Source organism: Dunckerocampus dactyliophorus, chromosome 13, assembly GCF_027744805.1.
Source record: "Dunckerocampus dactyliophorus isolate RoL2022-P2 chromosome 13, RoL_Ddac_1.1, whole genome shotgun sequence".
In the NCBI taxonomy this organism is placed as follows: domain Eukaryota; kingdom Metazoa; phylum Chordata; class Actinopteri; order Syngnathiformes; family Syngnathidae; genus Dunckerocampus; species Dunckerocampus dactyliophorus.
This window is the reverse complement of record NC_072831.1, coordinates 1,983,913-1,998,628: the sequence shown is the minus strand read 5'-3', so window position 1 is coordinate 1,998,628 and position 14,716 is coordinate 1,983,913. Positions and strand designations below refer to the sequence as shown.

Genomic DNA, 14,716 nt, shown 5'->3' with positions numbered 1-14,716 from the left:
CACACAACGGTGTGTAAAGTATGACTCACATTCAACCACGAGGCCCCTTGCTGGCCCGTGATTTGTGGCGGAAAGGAAGCGGCAAGGCAGCCAGCCGGTTTAACTGGTATTGTCTGATGCGGTTAACTTGGCGGACGGCAGACATGTCGTCGCAGGGACACTGCCAAGCACAACGCAACACCAGCACGCGCTTGTGACCACAGTCGGCCAACGCGTCATCGCTCGGCCTTATCTCGTTTTAACGCAGCCTTATGTGGATCCAGCCCCTCCTCCTCCATCTGAGACGGCAGCATCACATTCCTACATGGCACCATTTCTTTTCTCCGATCAGGGTTTTATGCTGCCGATCCTGATATCGACCATCCACGATCTTGATCGCATCTCTAAATTTTTTAATGTATTTATTCTATGAGTGCTATTGGCCAAGGGTACTATATTGGGGGTGTTAGGACAATTCCAAGATCACCTGACCGTCAAGGGGCCCCAAAAAAAAAATAGGTAAAGGCTGCACCCCTGCTGTTGCATGGCGTTCATGTGTAGGCGTTTTTTGCGTTGTCCCCGTATTTGTGTAGAATTAAAACGAAATGTTTCCAACTTCAACATAAAAAAAGCTCATCAGAATTTGCAGATTTACACGTTAGTGTGTCTGCTCAATATCGTTGACATCACTCAACTCATCACGGGAATTCATGTCATCAGTTTGCCAAGTGGTGATGTTTGCTGCCATTCAGTCGGTCCTGTCCTTGACTGTCTTTGCAGGGAGAGGGGCATTTCTTTCACTTTTTGAATATTTTAATGTAAATTTGGACGATAGATGCTGTGTTGCAGTTGCGAACGACTCTTTCGTTCACAATGTGTTGTCCATCTGTGAACGCCTTCCCCCTCCGATCCTGACACTCTCCAGTGCAGCGAGTAGTTGAGTGTGGAGCCTACATCCACTTCTTGAAAGCATGTTTGCTCTGCTCAACCTTAGGCAAAAACACATTTGACTTACTTTTTCAGGAGTGCATATATCACTGGTGAAACTTCCAGATGCTGAGGCTTTGACTGTGAGAGTACATTGGTGGAGCCGTAGCAGGACTTCCACGTAGCACGTAGGCGAGTTCCAAGTGAGAGCGCAGTCCGCGAACCGAGCGTCTTCCACCGCTGACGAAGGCTGGTTATCTCGTCCGATGAATTCAGTTATTTTTCGGGTTATTTGCTTAGCCTTCCGGCTGTCACGCACATTGTACGAGTGTTGGCCAGCACTTTGGGTGTTATTCAAATGCCATATTAAATGAAAGCTTTCTAACGCGCTACCCCCGCCAGATAGTTTTTGTGACAGGTGTTGGCAGGTACATTACCACATGGCCTTGTGAAGGAAAGTGGGTGGAGAACGCTACCTAAGTCGTTAAAGCAAGACACTACACTGCACGCAGGGATTGCTGCAGGCTGCAATAGTACAAGCCACAAGTGGTCGGCGTTGAAAGCCACTTATCGGCACACGAGGCTGATGGATCGGTGCATCCCTGTTGTAAATTATCCATAGATGAGGAATGTGCACGTGTTTTGTATAAGTGTGTCCTGTGAGGGTAAGCGTTATAGAAAATAATTAGATGAAGGCGTACGGCTACACACGCAAGCATTGGTGAGCGTCCCTCGTTACATTGCGGAATTATGCTGTCTCCAAACAAACGCATGCAAGCAAATTGTATCTATTTTTGCCCAAATTAAGCATTGCCAAGCATAAAAATGGCCAAATTAACTAAAATACAAATAAACTGTAAGCCATGAAAGGGTCACTGACATTATTTTCTATATTGTTTGTAATTATGCTTTTTAAAGCAAACATTAAATTAGTAAAGATTACATTTTTGTAATTCTCCTCCTCAATCCCACCGACAGGTCTTCCAGTGAGGAAACAGTGCCTGGGGACTCCGCAGTGGGCTCTCCTATTTCTGGGTCTGAGGTTGCCAAGGTGGTTAAAAAACTCCTCGGTGACAGGGCCCCGAGGGTGGATGAGAGCCGCCCGGAGTTCCTTAAGGCCCTGGATGCTGTGGGTGTGTCTTGGTTGACACGACTCTGCAGCGTTGAATGCTCATCGGGGGCGGTGCCTCTGGATTGACAGATCGGGGTGGTGCTCCTCCTCTTTAAAAAGAGGGACTGGAGGGTGTGTTCCAACTATCGTGGGATCACACTTCTTCTCAGCCTTCCTGGTAAGGTCTATTCAGGAGTTGTGGAGAGAGGAGGATCCGCCGGATAGTTGAATCTTTGATTCAGGAGGAGCAGTGTGATTTTGTTCCTGGTCGTGGAACTGTGGACCACTTGACACACTCAGCAGGGTCCTTGAGGGTTCATGAGAGTTTGCCTAACCAGTCTACATGTGTTTTGTGGACTTGGAGAAGGCATTAAACCGTGTTCCTCCAAGAATTCTGAGGGGAGTACTACAGGAATATGGGGTACCGCACCTGAATTCAGGCAGTTCGTACCCTGTATGACCGGTGTCAGAGTTTGGTTTCCCTATCAAAAGTCAAACCCATTTCCAGTGAGGCCTGGACTCTGCCGGCGCTTCTGCCGGCCGAAATGAGTTTTCTCCGTAGGGTGGCTGGGCTCTCCCTTAGAGATAAGGTGAGAAGCACTGTCATGGAGAAGCTCGGAGTAGAACCGCTGCTCCTCTGTATTGAGAGGAGCCAGATGAGGTGGCTCAAGCATCTGGTCAGGATGCTTCCCGGACGCCTCCCTGGAGAGGTTTTCAGGGCACCTCTGACCGGTAGGAGGCCTTGGGGAAGACCCAGGACACTGAACTAGCCTGGGAATGCCTCGGGATTTGCCGGGAGGAGCTGGACGAAGTAGCCGGGGAGGGGGAAGTCTGGGCTTCCCTGCTTAGGCTGCTGCCCCCGCGACCTGACCTCGAATAAGAGAAAGAAGCTGGATGGATGTTATTTTTCCACAGCTAAAATAACAAAATTCATATGTTTTGGTGTCTCAAGCAATTCTGCTCCCCTAAAAGGTACACTGTCGTAAATGGCTTATTTCTCTGATTATATTTACTATATTGTGTAATAAGAGTGTAAATGGGACTATCTGGTTATTAAATGTCTAGAGTGCTTTAATGTGAAAAAAAACATTTATAAGACTGTAAACGGGGTTTCTATGCCACAACCACAATAATATTCCATTCATAAAGAAGGAATCCTACTTTGCGGGAAATTCACTTATCGCAGTCGAGTCTGACACAAATGAACGGAGATAAACCAGGGCTGACTGGACTACAATAAACTGAGTGCATGAACTTCTCTGCTCTTTCCAGCCGAGATAAGCTGTGGATATGCATGGAGTACTGCGGCGGTGGATCCCTGCAGGACATTTATCACGGTGAACGTTTCACCACATTTAACAGTAAACTTTAAAAATCCCTCCCATCCTTGCACTCACACAATAATGTGCTTTGTGTTGCAGTGACGGGTCCTTTGTCAGAGATGCAGATTGCGTACGTGTGCCGGGAGACCCTACAGGTGAACGAGCAATCTTTGTAATCAGCAGTTTTTTCGTTGTTACGATAATTGCCTTCATATGCTTTTGCAGGGTTTGGGATACCTGCACACCAAAGGCAAGATGCACCGAGACATCAAGGTACATCATGGGACAGATTGGGTCATAGCTGTTCATCTAAATTGTTCTGGGGGTCCACATTTTAAGAAAAACTAAGATAACGTCTCCCTTCTGTTCGATGCAAGGTCATAAATTTACACCAGCAGTATGTTTACACTGATTAGAGTCTTTATGTGACATGAACACTGCTGCTTTTAAGGAGTGAGTCAAAGATATATGACAGGAGCACTTTGTTGTATTTAATGATCTACTGCCAAAAAGCTTGAGTCAAAGATCCTCTATATGATAGGACAACTTTGCTGTATTTAAGGACCTAATGTCAAAAAGGACTAGTCAAAAATCCTCTATATATATGACAGGAGAACTTTGTTGTATTTAATGACCAACTGAAAAAAAAAAAAATGCTCGTCAAAGATCCTCTATATATGACAGGAGAATTTTTCTGTATTGAAAGAGATAGTTTGGGTGTTTTGACATGAAGTTGTATGACATCCCCGTTAGCATTGTAGTCCAATAACAGCAATTGCAACAATTGCTGGGGACAATTAAGTCAAGACTTTGGCTTCTCCAAACACTATGCGTTGATGCCAACACTATGCCAAAAAAAACATGAGACAAAGATCCTCCAAATGGTACGAGCACTCTGCTGTTTTTAGTAATCCACTGCAAAAATGATTTCATCATTTTCTAATCATCTAAATGATGATTAGACTGGACCACATTGTGGTTTTTAAGGACCTAATGCCAAAATACTAGTCATAGATCCTCTATATGACAGGAGCACTCTGCTGTTTTTAAGAACTTACTTCAAAAATGCGAGTCATCGATACCTTATTTGGCAGTGCTGTGCTGTTTTTAGGACGCTGCTACAAAAAAAGCTGGTCCAAGACCCTCTAAACCAGGGGTCACCAAAGTGGTGCCCGTGGGCACCAGGTAGCCCCCCACGACCACATGAGGTGCCCGCAAGCCTGCTTTTCATTCAGGTTTTCAGTTAATAATGAAAGAACAGTAGAAAGAAATGCATTCTGAAATACTAAAAGTGAGTTGTGGACACCAGCATGTTGTTAATGTTCTGGTAAAACAAGCATATTGGCTTTGTTTGGGTTTAAAATAAGCTCTGAAAATAAATGTTACAAAAATTAGTAGCTCTTGGCCATTTTCATTTTGTAAAAGTAGCTCTCACAAGGAAAAACGTTGGTGACCCCTGCTCTAAATGATACGAGAATGCATCTGTTTTTAGTAATCTACTGCAAAAATGCTTGTCAAAGATCCTAAAAAGTAGTGCTCTGCTGTTTTTAGGAGTCAACTGCAAAAAAAATCTAGTAAAAGATCCTCTATATTAGACTGGACCACATTGTGGTTTTTCAGAACCTACTGCCCAAATGCTGGTCATAGATCCTCTACTGTATATGACAGGCGGACTCTGCTGTTTTTGAGAACCTACTTCAAAAATGTGAGTCATAGCTACCTTGTATGGCAGTGCCTATTAGAGGGTCAGGGCTGCACATATCATCTTTGCCGGGCTCTTACGCACCTTCACTTCCTGTTTCCTCTCGCGCTGGCGGCAGGATGCCATCGGAGAAGCCCGCCAACAGAACCACTGTCGCAGAGTAGCGGCAGATCACCTGTGTGATGAATCTTTGACCATGCCGGATGTTTCTGCATTGAAACAGGTGTTTGCTTTGAAAAACCATGTGCGTGTGTGTGTGTTTTTGTTGGCAGGGAGCCAACATACTTCTGACAAACGATGGAGACGTGAAGTTAGGTAAGCCTCTCTTGAACTATTCCTGAAGGTTCTCTGTCATCATCTCCTAACTCTCCCCTGTGCATGTGCTCGGTGCAGCTGACTTTGGCGTGGCAGCAAAAATAACGGCCACCATTGCCAAAAGAAAGTCTTTCATCGGGACGCCTTACTGGTGAGTATGTTGACGTGTCATACGAGGTTCGGGCGCCACATTTAGTGGTCCCTCCATGACTTCGTTCCTGACGGGGACTTGTGCAGGATGGCTCCAGAAGTGGCGGCGGTGGAGAAGAACGGCGGCTACAACCAGCTGTGTGACATTTGGGCTGTGGGCATCACGTCCATCGAGCTGGCGGAGTTGCAGCCCCCCATGTTTGACCTGCACCCCATGAGGTAGGTCACACTCACACTGTGCTACACAACCATGCCCAAGCCCGTACATAAAAAAAGTCTTCAGCCATCCAGCGGTGGACTTGCTGGTGTGTTTTGGATCATTGTGGCGGGACATTCTCCTTCAGCAGAATTCATGCTTCCATTTATCAAGTCTTCCAGGTCCTGAAGCAGCAAAACAGCCCCAGACCATCACACTACCACCACTATATTTTACTGTTGCTTTGATGTTCTTCTTTTGAAATGTGCCGTGGGGCACACACCTTCCACTTTTGTCTCGTCAGACCACGGAGTATTTTTCCAAAGGTCTTGGGGATCATCAAGATGTTTTCTGGCAAAATTGAGTTGTTTTCACAAACACATCTCATTCACCCTGAGTGGGTAATAAGAAAAAAAACATGTACAGCGTACATGTCCCACTGTTGTTAAATTCTGCATTTTTTTCACGATTATATCCTTAAGCTTCACTGGTAATGTTCTTTGGTCAAGCAATGAGATTTTGCACTGTGTTTGGTGGTCCTTGAGCGCACTGTGAGATGCAAAAGTGAAACTTAAATGGGGCCTCTTTCGTAGAGCAGTTGAAAAATGTCAGTGTGCATTTTGCTGTGTTGAATCTTAAGGAGGTCCTAAGCAGAGCTTCAAAATGCAAGAATAGGAGTGAGACAAAAAAAAATTGCAAACCAGCATTAAAGTGAATGAAGTAGGCTGTTCGTCAGCTGATCAAAAGTTTCAGAGCACGGCCTTTAAAAGGCAAAATTGTGGCAAAAATGTGGATTGAATGTGATTTAGCGTAAGGTATTGACTTTCATGATCTCTTGATGCCAAAGGCAAAAAAAGCTTTCTCTCTTTAAACACGGTGGATTACTGAGCTGCATAAGCAAGGCCTCTCGCAGCGCACTATTGCTGCTGAGGTTTGACATAGTAAGTTCTCTTTAGTGTCCTCGCGAGTAAATTTGATATTGGTGTCCACCGCATTGATGTGATCTGTGAAAGACTGAATTTCTTGTTTTTTGATTATGACAAAGGTGTCATCCACGTCCATTTACTCGCGAGGACACTAAAGAGAACCAACTAGCCTTCTTAGACTGCAAGGTAATTATAGGAGAGGACAGACAGCTACTTACAGAGGTCTTTAGAAAGGCCACACACACTGACCAATACCTGCTTTTTGAATCAAACCATCCACTACAACATAAACTAGGGGTTATTAGGACCCTCCAACATAGAGCGGACCAAATACCAACCAGTGCTGAGGGAAAGAAAAAGGAGACACAACATGTACAGAGAGCGCTCTCAACCTGTGGGTACCCGCGGTGGGCTTTTAACAAATGTCAAAAGAAGAGAGTAGGGAAAGAAACCCTAAAGCCCACAGAAGCAAAAAGGAGAGGAGTGGTAGTCCCTTATGTAGCGGGGGTCTTCGAAAAACTCCAGAGGATCTTATGGCAACACAAAATTCCTACCTATTTCAAACCAGTAAATACCCTCGGACAAAAATGAGTGCATCCTAAAGACAAGGCTCCAACCCAAAAACAGAGCAATGTGGTCTATTCCATCCACTGTAAAGATGAGGAATGCAAAGAGCACTACATTGGGGAAACTAAGCAAATGCTCCAAAAAAGGCTTTATTAACATCGCAGGGACAATTCTAGTGGTCCTCAATCAGCAGTACATCTACACCTTAAAGCTACCAATCACTCTTTTGAGGACAGCGAGGTAAAGATTTTGGCCAAAGAAAACTGATGGTTTGAAAGAGGAGTAAAGGAAGCTATTTTTTTCAAAACAACAGAACCCATCATTGAATCGGAATGGTAGTTTGAGGTTTAATTTGGACCCTGTGTTCAGCAGGTTACTGAGACCAAAACCCACAGCTCTTAGTCTTGCAAATGAGGTGAAGCCAGGGCCAAGCCAGAACAATAGATGCTAACGAGCCAGTATCAGAGTCGTTCATACCCAACTCAGGGAGCGACACTTCCCTTTTATCGGAGGTGTTAATAGCAGGATAGGATTATACCTCTACTCCGCCCAGGCTTAGTGTAAGGAACCAATAGGAGTAGGGTGTTGGCACACCAATTCCGCCCACTCTTACTGTATTTAAGGCCTAGGCTACCAGCACTTATTAGTTCGCTGACGAAGCTCTTCGGATGAGGAGCGAAACGTCCGACACCTTCTTCACAGAAGTACAGATGACGTCTCAAGAAGCCTTTTCCTCGATGGACAACTCCTGTACGACTGAGAGCCTACACAGACATATATCTGACCAATACGCCATCCAAAGCCGCTCCTGACTCCGACATCCGCCCACACGCTCCTCGGAGCAAATGTCGCCGCAAGTTCCCTGTTGACTGCCATTGTCAAAAGTCTTGCCCTCCTTGTTAATCTTAATTCTGGTGAAGAACTCCTGTTGCACAAAGTCCTTGAAATTGCCACAGACACACCAAGGGGTAACAAAGTGGGCCAACGTTTACTTCCATAAACACACGGCAAGGTGTGGGACGGTGTGTTTTGCACATGCGTGTCACTTTCCGGATGCATAAGTTGCATTTTTTGGTTAATGTGAGCGACCACATAAAAGATGTGATTTTAACCAGACAAATCTGAATTAGACATTATAGCCTGCCGTGTGAACGTAGCCCAAGTGACAAGCGTATCCTCTGTGTGTGTCTCTAGGGCCTTGTTTTTGATGTCAAAAAGCAGCTTCCAGCCTCCCAAGCTAAAAGACAAAAACAAATGGTGAGTGCTGGCACCCATCAGTGTACTCCATCTCCTGTCAACAACCATAAGAGAACGATTCTATCCCAATCCACAGGTCTGCTGCCTTCCATAACTTTGTCAAAGTGTCTCTGACCAAGAACCCCAAGAAGAGGCCCACAGCAGAAAAGCTCCTCTCAGTAATTCAACTGTTACCCTTTTCATTTTGTGACGCTAAAGCCTGCACTCCTCTGAATAACTCGTGGTTGTCCCCGCAGCATGTGTTTGTGGCGCAGGTGGGTTTGACGAGGAGGCTCGCCGTCGACCTCCTGGACAAGTTGAACAACCCGGACAACCACCAGCATTTCAGTGAGGCGGACGACGACGACCTCGAGGTAAACCTGCAACCGTGCCATTTCCATACAGACTACTACTACGACTGCTACAAACCTGTATGTGAGGAAAACTTTCATTTTAGTAGCATATTGTTGAAATTAATCAAAAAAATAAAGTCATAACAAATACAATAAAAAATAAATAAAATAATATAACTAAATAACAAGAAATATAAAACTAGCAAATACAAATAAATGCGATGTATAGTTCAGGGTGAACTTTTATGTAGTTCAGTAACTTACCTTTCCAGATGAATTGTCTGTTCTTGGTCCTGAATTAATGAAATAAATTGCTAAATAAATGATAAATTTCCAAATTGATACTCCGGGGCGACTTGTAGTCCGGAAAATACCATTCTGTATATTCTTTAATAATGAATTATTTTATTTTTACAACATGTCCAGGGCCAAAAAAAAGGTCCCCAAGCCGCACTTTTGACACCTCGAATATGCTTTTATATTGCAATAATAGTATGTTCTCTCACTTTCAGCCTGCTATTGGGGTCAGACACACCATCCGCTCCACCAACAAGCACGCCCGGGCTGAGAGGACGCGCTCTGAGATGGACTGTAAGTAGCCCAAACCCATCACCGAGTTGTATCTACCTCACGTACCCACATCTGTGCCCTCATTGGTTGGTGTGGGTGTCATTCCAGCTCTTTAGGTCAATAGATGGAGGGTCACCCCGCTAATTGTACAACTTGTTTGTGTGTGTGTGTGTGTGTGTGTGTGTGTAAAAATAGCGGAATAGAAAGTGGTCATACTTTGCATGGAGTATCTGTCGTACGCACATCCTCTTCAATGTGTGTTTTTTTTACATTGCCTCCTACCCGAAGCATACAATGGGACAGATGGAGGAGGGCAGCGCTCCCCTCCCTGCCTCAGCAAGGCACATGGGGGCCAAGCAGGTTAGTGGCGGCATAGTGAGTGTTTTTTGTGTGTGCGCAACTCCCACGCTTCCCCCGTCTTGCGGTGTGCTGCTGTAACATGTAAACCCATCCCAAAAAGTGACTGAAATAGAATGGATGACTAATCAGACGCCAACACCACGTTTGACTCATACCCGACTCAATACTTTCACACACAGCAGCACAGTTGACTCATGGCTTTCAACTCGCAGCAGATTCCTAAAAGCGTCACAGCGCTTTTGCAGTTTGGAGGGTCAATTGCTAGCGTTTTTGCAGCGCAGGTATTCCTCGGGTTACGTGTGAGTTCCGTTCCTACGACTGTGACAGAAGTGGAGTTTTTGTGTACCTAAATGAGCTCCTAAGTCACTCACACTGTCCAGAACAGGACACATTAAATACTGTAAAAGAAAAAGATTCAATACGATCATGAAATTAATCTATGCAATGAAATAGGTGTGCGTCACTTAATTTCTTGTGTCCAACCTAGTAGGTTGATTATGAAAATTCAAACAAAGTTTGAACTTTGAGAGTGTTTAAAGAGAGAAATGTGAGAAATTGTTAATGCCTGAAAAGTGTATAAAGTGTATGGTAAGGGGTTTTAAAGCCTCAAAACATACGAGGGATGTATGAAAAGTTTTATGCATCAGAAAAACTAAAAGGGATAAGGGATTTTTGATTATTTGTTTTTCAACATAGTCCATAGAACAAAACTCTCTGCTAATGTCATGCCTTTCAAATGCAGGTACTTTATGACTGCACAAATTTCTGTTTTCTCAATTTTTTGACTGAATCCTTGACCCTTGCTTATTCAAAAAGCTGCAAAAAATATAAGATGCATGTTACAATCTTAAAATTTGGCAGGAATACTTGCAAACGGTTGAACTTTCAAAAAAATCATAGGTTTGATCATGCATCAACGCTTCTCATACACGATGCTTAAACATTTTCATACACCCCTCATACATAATCATTGGACAAAAATAGAGTTGGCTACTTTGCGGATTTCACTTATTGCGGGCTATTTTGGGAACCTATCCCCTGCGATTAATGAGGAAACACTGTATTGCAAACTTTTTTTTTTAAACAGGATGTTACACTGAAAAGGGAGTTTGCATGTTCTCCCCGTGCGTGCGAGTGGTTTATCCAGGTACTCTGGTTTTCTCCCACATTCCAAAAACATGCATGTTAGTTTAATTAGCGACTGTAAATTGTCTATAGGTATGAATGTGAGTGTGAATGGTTGTCTATATGTGCTCTGCATACCCCTGTGACGAGGCCTGTCACGATAATGGATGAATCGATTAATTGAAAGATTAAAAAAAAACAAAAAAACCCCAGATAATTATGACACCCTGGATAAATTGACATGTGCGTGTATGCGCGTGTTTCATCTGCTCATCTCTCTGTGCCACATAGGCTGGATGACAAGAGGGTTCACTCTGCATCTGTCCTTGCGCATTGGCTCGATAGTGGAATGAAGGCCGAGAGAGTGGGCCCTCATCTCATTCAGCCTCTTTGTGGAGGCGGGGCTACGAGTGAGTGTCTACAGCGGGTTTAGCAGTGAGCTTCGTGAGGCAGCACACGCTAACATGAAGAAGGTGCAGAAGCTATGGGTTTTGAGGCGAATGCCACAGCCGACAGCCACAGTGTGGGAACATTCGGTTTTAAACAGAATCAACAAGGTGAGTGCATGAACATAAGACGACCGACCATTTTGGAAATGCAAAAAATTCTGTTCCATAAATTTAGTGACAGAGGCGTTGCAAAGGAGGGAGAGACAGTTTTATTGCAAGGAGGAAATCTCAGTGTGAGTTCACGACGCTGATTAGTTACCACTGTCCATTTCATAGGATTTTCCATATGTTCAAAGATGCCGCTGTTGGGCGGCTTGAGCCGGCCGGGTGTGCTACCCACGTCGGTCGGTGTTTCTCCGCTTGGATTTCACTTCACTTTTCACTTTCACTTTTCATTTCTGTGACACGCTGCAACTGGCATAGTCTGACTCGTGTACGGGAGACGCAATGAAGTTGAAGGGTTAGCAAAAACCTCTTAACTAGTTCTCCCTTTCTTTTTGTACAGTAAGAGTAATTAATGGGAGAGTGTTTGGAAAACCAGGACCACCTGTTTTTAATCTCAACTGTTTTTAATCTTAACTTTTTCCCCCAACCTAATTTTCCAAAATGTACAACTTTATTTAGTTTTGCCTGTTAAAAAAATATTATTTTATTATTTTTATTATTATATTATTTAAATGTAATTATTGCAACCCTGTGCTACTGCTCCTAACATTAGGAGTTTATTCTGCTCTGCGAATGGCTGGCGACCAGTCCAGAATGTAACCTGCCTCTTGCCCGAACTCAACTGGGATAGGCTCCAGCATACCCCGCAGCCATAGTGATGTAGCGTTACAGAAGATACAGTAGATGGATATTAGGAGTTTATTTGCATAAAATTGCAACTTTTATTTTCATTAGAATACAACTTTTTTTTTAATATGTTGACTTTATTCTTGGAAAACAGCTGTTTTTTAATTTCAACTGTGTTCTTGTAAATTTTCTTCTCATAATAGTATGACTTTCTTCTTATATTTTGACCTTATTCCCATAATATTAGAACTTTTTTTTATTTTGTTCTGTGTTGGACATAATGTTATGACTTTTCATATATTTTAAATATAATTTTGTTTCGTTTCTCGTATTACAACTTTAGAAAATCGTAATTAAAAATATATTTTATATTTTAATAATAAATTAGCGATATTTTTAAATATTTAAACTTTGGTACGAACCTCAGAATTGCGGCTTTCTTCTTGTAAAATTACAGCTTTTTTAAACATTTCTAATGTTTTTTTAAAAATATATTTTCAAATTATTTCAACTTTCTTCTCGTGATATGACTTTATTAACTTTGAACTTTTTCTACCACCCTATTTTCCAAAAATTATAACATTATTATTTAGTCTTGTTTCTTGTCATATTACACTTTAAAATATATATATATGTATAATATATAAACTCTGTGCTGTTAAAATGTATTTTTCACATATTAAAAGTTAATTCTCATAATATTGTGACTTTTTTTCTCGTTAGAATACAACTTTTTTCTCTTGATATGATTGACTTTATTCTCGTAAAATTACAGCTGTTTTTTTTTACCCATTTTTGCTGTTTTTCCTTATACTTTTTAATTAGTTAAACTTTCTTCAATATTATGACTTTATTCCCATACTACTTTGACTTTAGTCCTGTATTATACATTTTTCCCCAACTTTTTTTTTTTTACTTCTTCCTCATATTATGACTTTTTAAAAGTCTTTTTTTTTTCATATTTCAACAGAATTCTACAAAAATGATATTTTTCCTTACCATATTACATTATTCTCGAAAAATTCTGACGTTTACTTGTGAGATTACAACTTTTTTTATATTTAGATTTTTTTTGGCTGAATATTTTTGCAGTTTTTTTATTGTAGTTAAATTATAGTTTTTGAATGTGCCACGGTCGAATAAAAAAACAGCAGTAGGGCGCAAATGGCCCCCGGGCTGCACTTTGGGCACTCCTGGTCTAATTTATTTGTCTTCTAGCTGAGACTCACACAGGATGTCCCCTCTTGTCCACTTTTCCAAGAATTGAGTGCCGATGCTCTTTAGTGTCAAAGGTGAGCGTCTCATTCAAACGGCACCCACTCAACTCTTCTTGTCGTTTTTGACAGTCGACAAGCTGCAGTTTGAGCCGCCGCTGAGGAAGGAAACGGAGGCCCGTTCCGAAATGGTGAGGATGGAAAACCCACACGAGAGGGCGAGCACGCATGTGCATCACGGTGCTGCTGTTTTCTGCTCACCCGTGTCTTTCCGCAGGACGTGAGTAAAGATAACGATTTCCCGTCACCCTGGAGTCCTTTTGCAGAGGGAGGAATAACAGCCAGGTAAGCCATCGGAGCGTTGTCATGGCTACTGCTTTTATTTACTACTTTTTTTTCTTTTTTTTTTCAACATGGCTTGTTTGTTTTTATTCCCCCCTCGCATGTCCACAATATTGTCAATGAAGGAATGGACTGTTTGTCAAAAAAAAAAATTCTTATAACACCTTGACTCACAGATTCTTAATGTTTGCCCCGAGCATGGACCCCATCCCCTCCGCTTTGCTGCTTGTTTGACTTGTTTTGACTTGTCCACCCGTAAGTAAGCTCCGTCTCACGTCTCCCTTTGCTTTGCTTGTCTTTCTTTCTCCGTCCACCTCCTCTTGTCCCCTTTTCGTCTGCCGGCCTGTCTCTCACCTCGTTCCCCGAAGGAGCCTCCTCAAAAGCGTTGAGGACGAATTGTTCCAACGGTAACTCTTAACACTGTTTGTTGTCCTCCTCTGCATCTCAGCTCTCATGATCACAACCTCACAAATCACCAGTTAGCACGTGTGGGCAAAGCACTGCATCCAAAAGCTCTAATTGCATTGTATTATGCAGCCCCCACCCCATTGGAAACCACCTACTGTAGGCTTTGGATGTTTAAATACCACATATTGGACCACATATTTGACCCAGACGCAAACACAACATCAGGTCAAATCTGTAGTTTGGATATTTTCCAGCCCAAAATATGGACCCCCCCCCCCCCCAGCACGTCCATAACACCCTTAACACCTTTAGGCAGCCTCCTGAACGCTCAGGAGTGTAACCTTCCTCACTTCTTTGCTCGCTGCAGGGGACACGTCGCCCATCTCGAAGACTTGGAAGACGTCGAAATGTGCGTAAAGCTCACTCGCCACCACAACATTAGGAACGCCCGCACAGTCCTACAAAGATGTGGCAAAAATCCCGTAAAAACATCATATTTGGAGGACACAGCAGTGACATAACAAGGGGGGACGATGAGCGAGTCCGCCGTCAACAGCGTCAGTGGAATGGGCAGAACAAAAACAAAAAAAAGTGGTCACATATCAAGGCATTTTTAGTGAGCATCTTTCTACATTTTTCCTAATTGATACTGCACTTTAGATTAACATAAGC

General features: G+C 43.0%; 1 protein-coding gene across 9 annotated transcripts in view; it reads left to right on the top strand.

Moving 5' to 3' along the window:
• Window positions 1–14,716, top strand: part of map4k5 (mitogen-activated protein kinase kinase kinase kinase 5) — a 72,986-nt gene that overhangs the window by 24,187 nt on the left and 34,083 nt on the right. For 3 of the 9 annotated variants that reach the window (XM_054796522.1, XM_054796523.1, XM_054796531.1), the window contains 15 exons: window positions 3,290–3,354; window positions 3,439–3,494; window positions 3,565–3,612; window positions 5,314–5,356; window positions 5,435–5,507; window positions 5,594–5,725; window positions 8,390–8,452; window positions 8,529–8,610; window positions 8,689–8,805; window positions 9,297–9,375; window positions 9,643–9,714; window positions 13,427–13,485; window positions 13,572–13,639; window positions 14,005–14,043; window positions 14,412–14,453. In XM_054796522.1, coding sequence (XP_054652497.1) covers window positions 3,290–3,354; window positions 3,439–3,494; window positions 3,565–3,612; window positions 5,314–5,356; window positions 5,435–5,507; window positions 5,594–5,725; window positions 8,390–8,452; window positions 8,529–8,610; window positions 8,689–8,805; window positions 9,297–9,375; window positions 9,643–9,714; window positions 13,427–13,485; window positions 13,572–13,639; window positions 14,005–14,043; window positions 14,412–14,453 — 1,038 coding nt within the window. The remainder of the gene's footprint in view (window positions 1–3,289; window positions 3,355–3,438; window positions 3,495–3,564; window positions 3,613–5,313; window positions 5,357–5,434; window positions 5,508–5,593; window positions 5,726–8,389; window positions 8,453–8,528; window positions 8,611–8,688; window positions 8,806–9,296; window positions 9,376–9,642; window positions 9,715–13,426; window positions 13,486–13,571; window positions 13,640–14,004; window positions 14,044–14,411; window positions 14,454–14,716) is intronic. The other 6 variants (XM_054796524.1, XM_054796525.1, XM_054796526.1 and 3 more) reach the window with 3 other exon arrangements.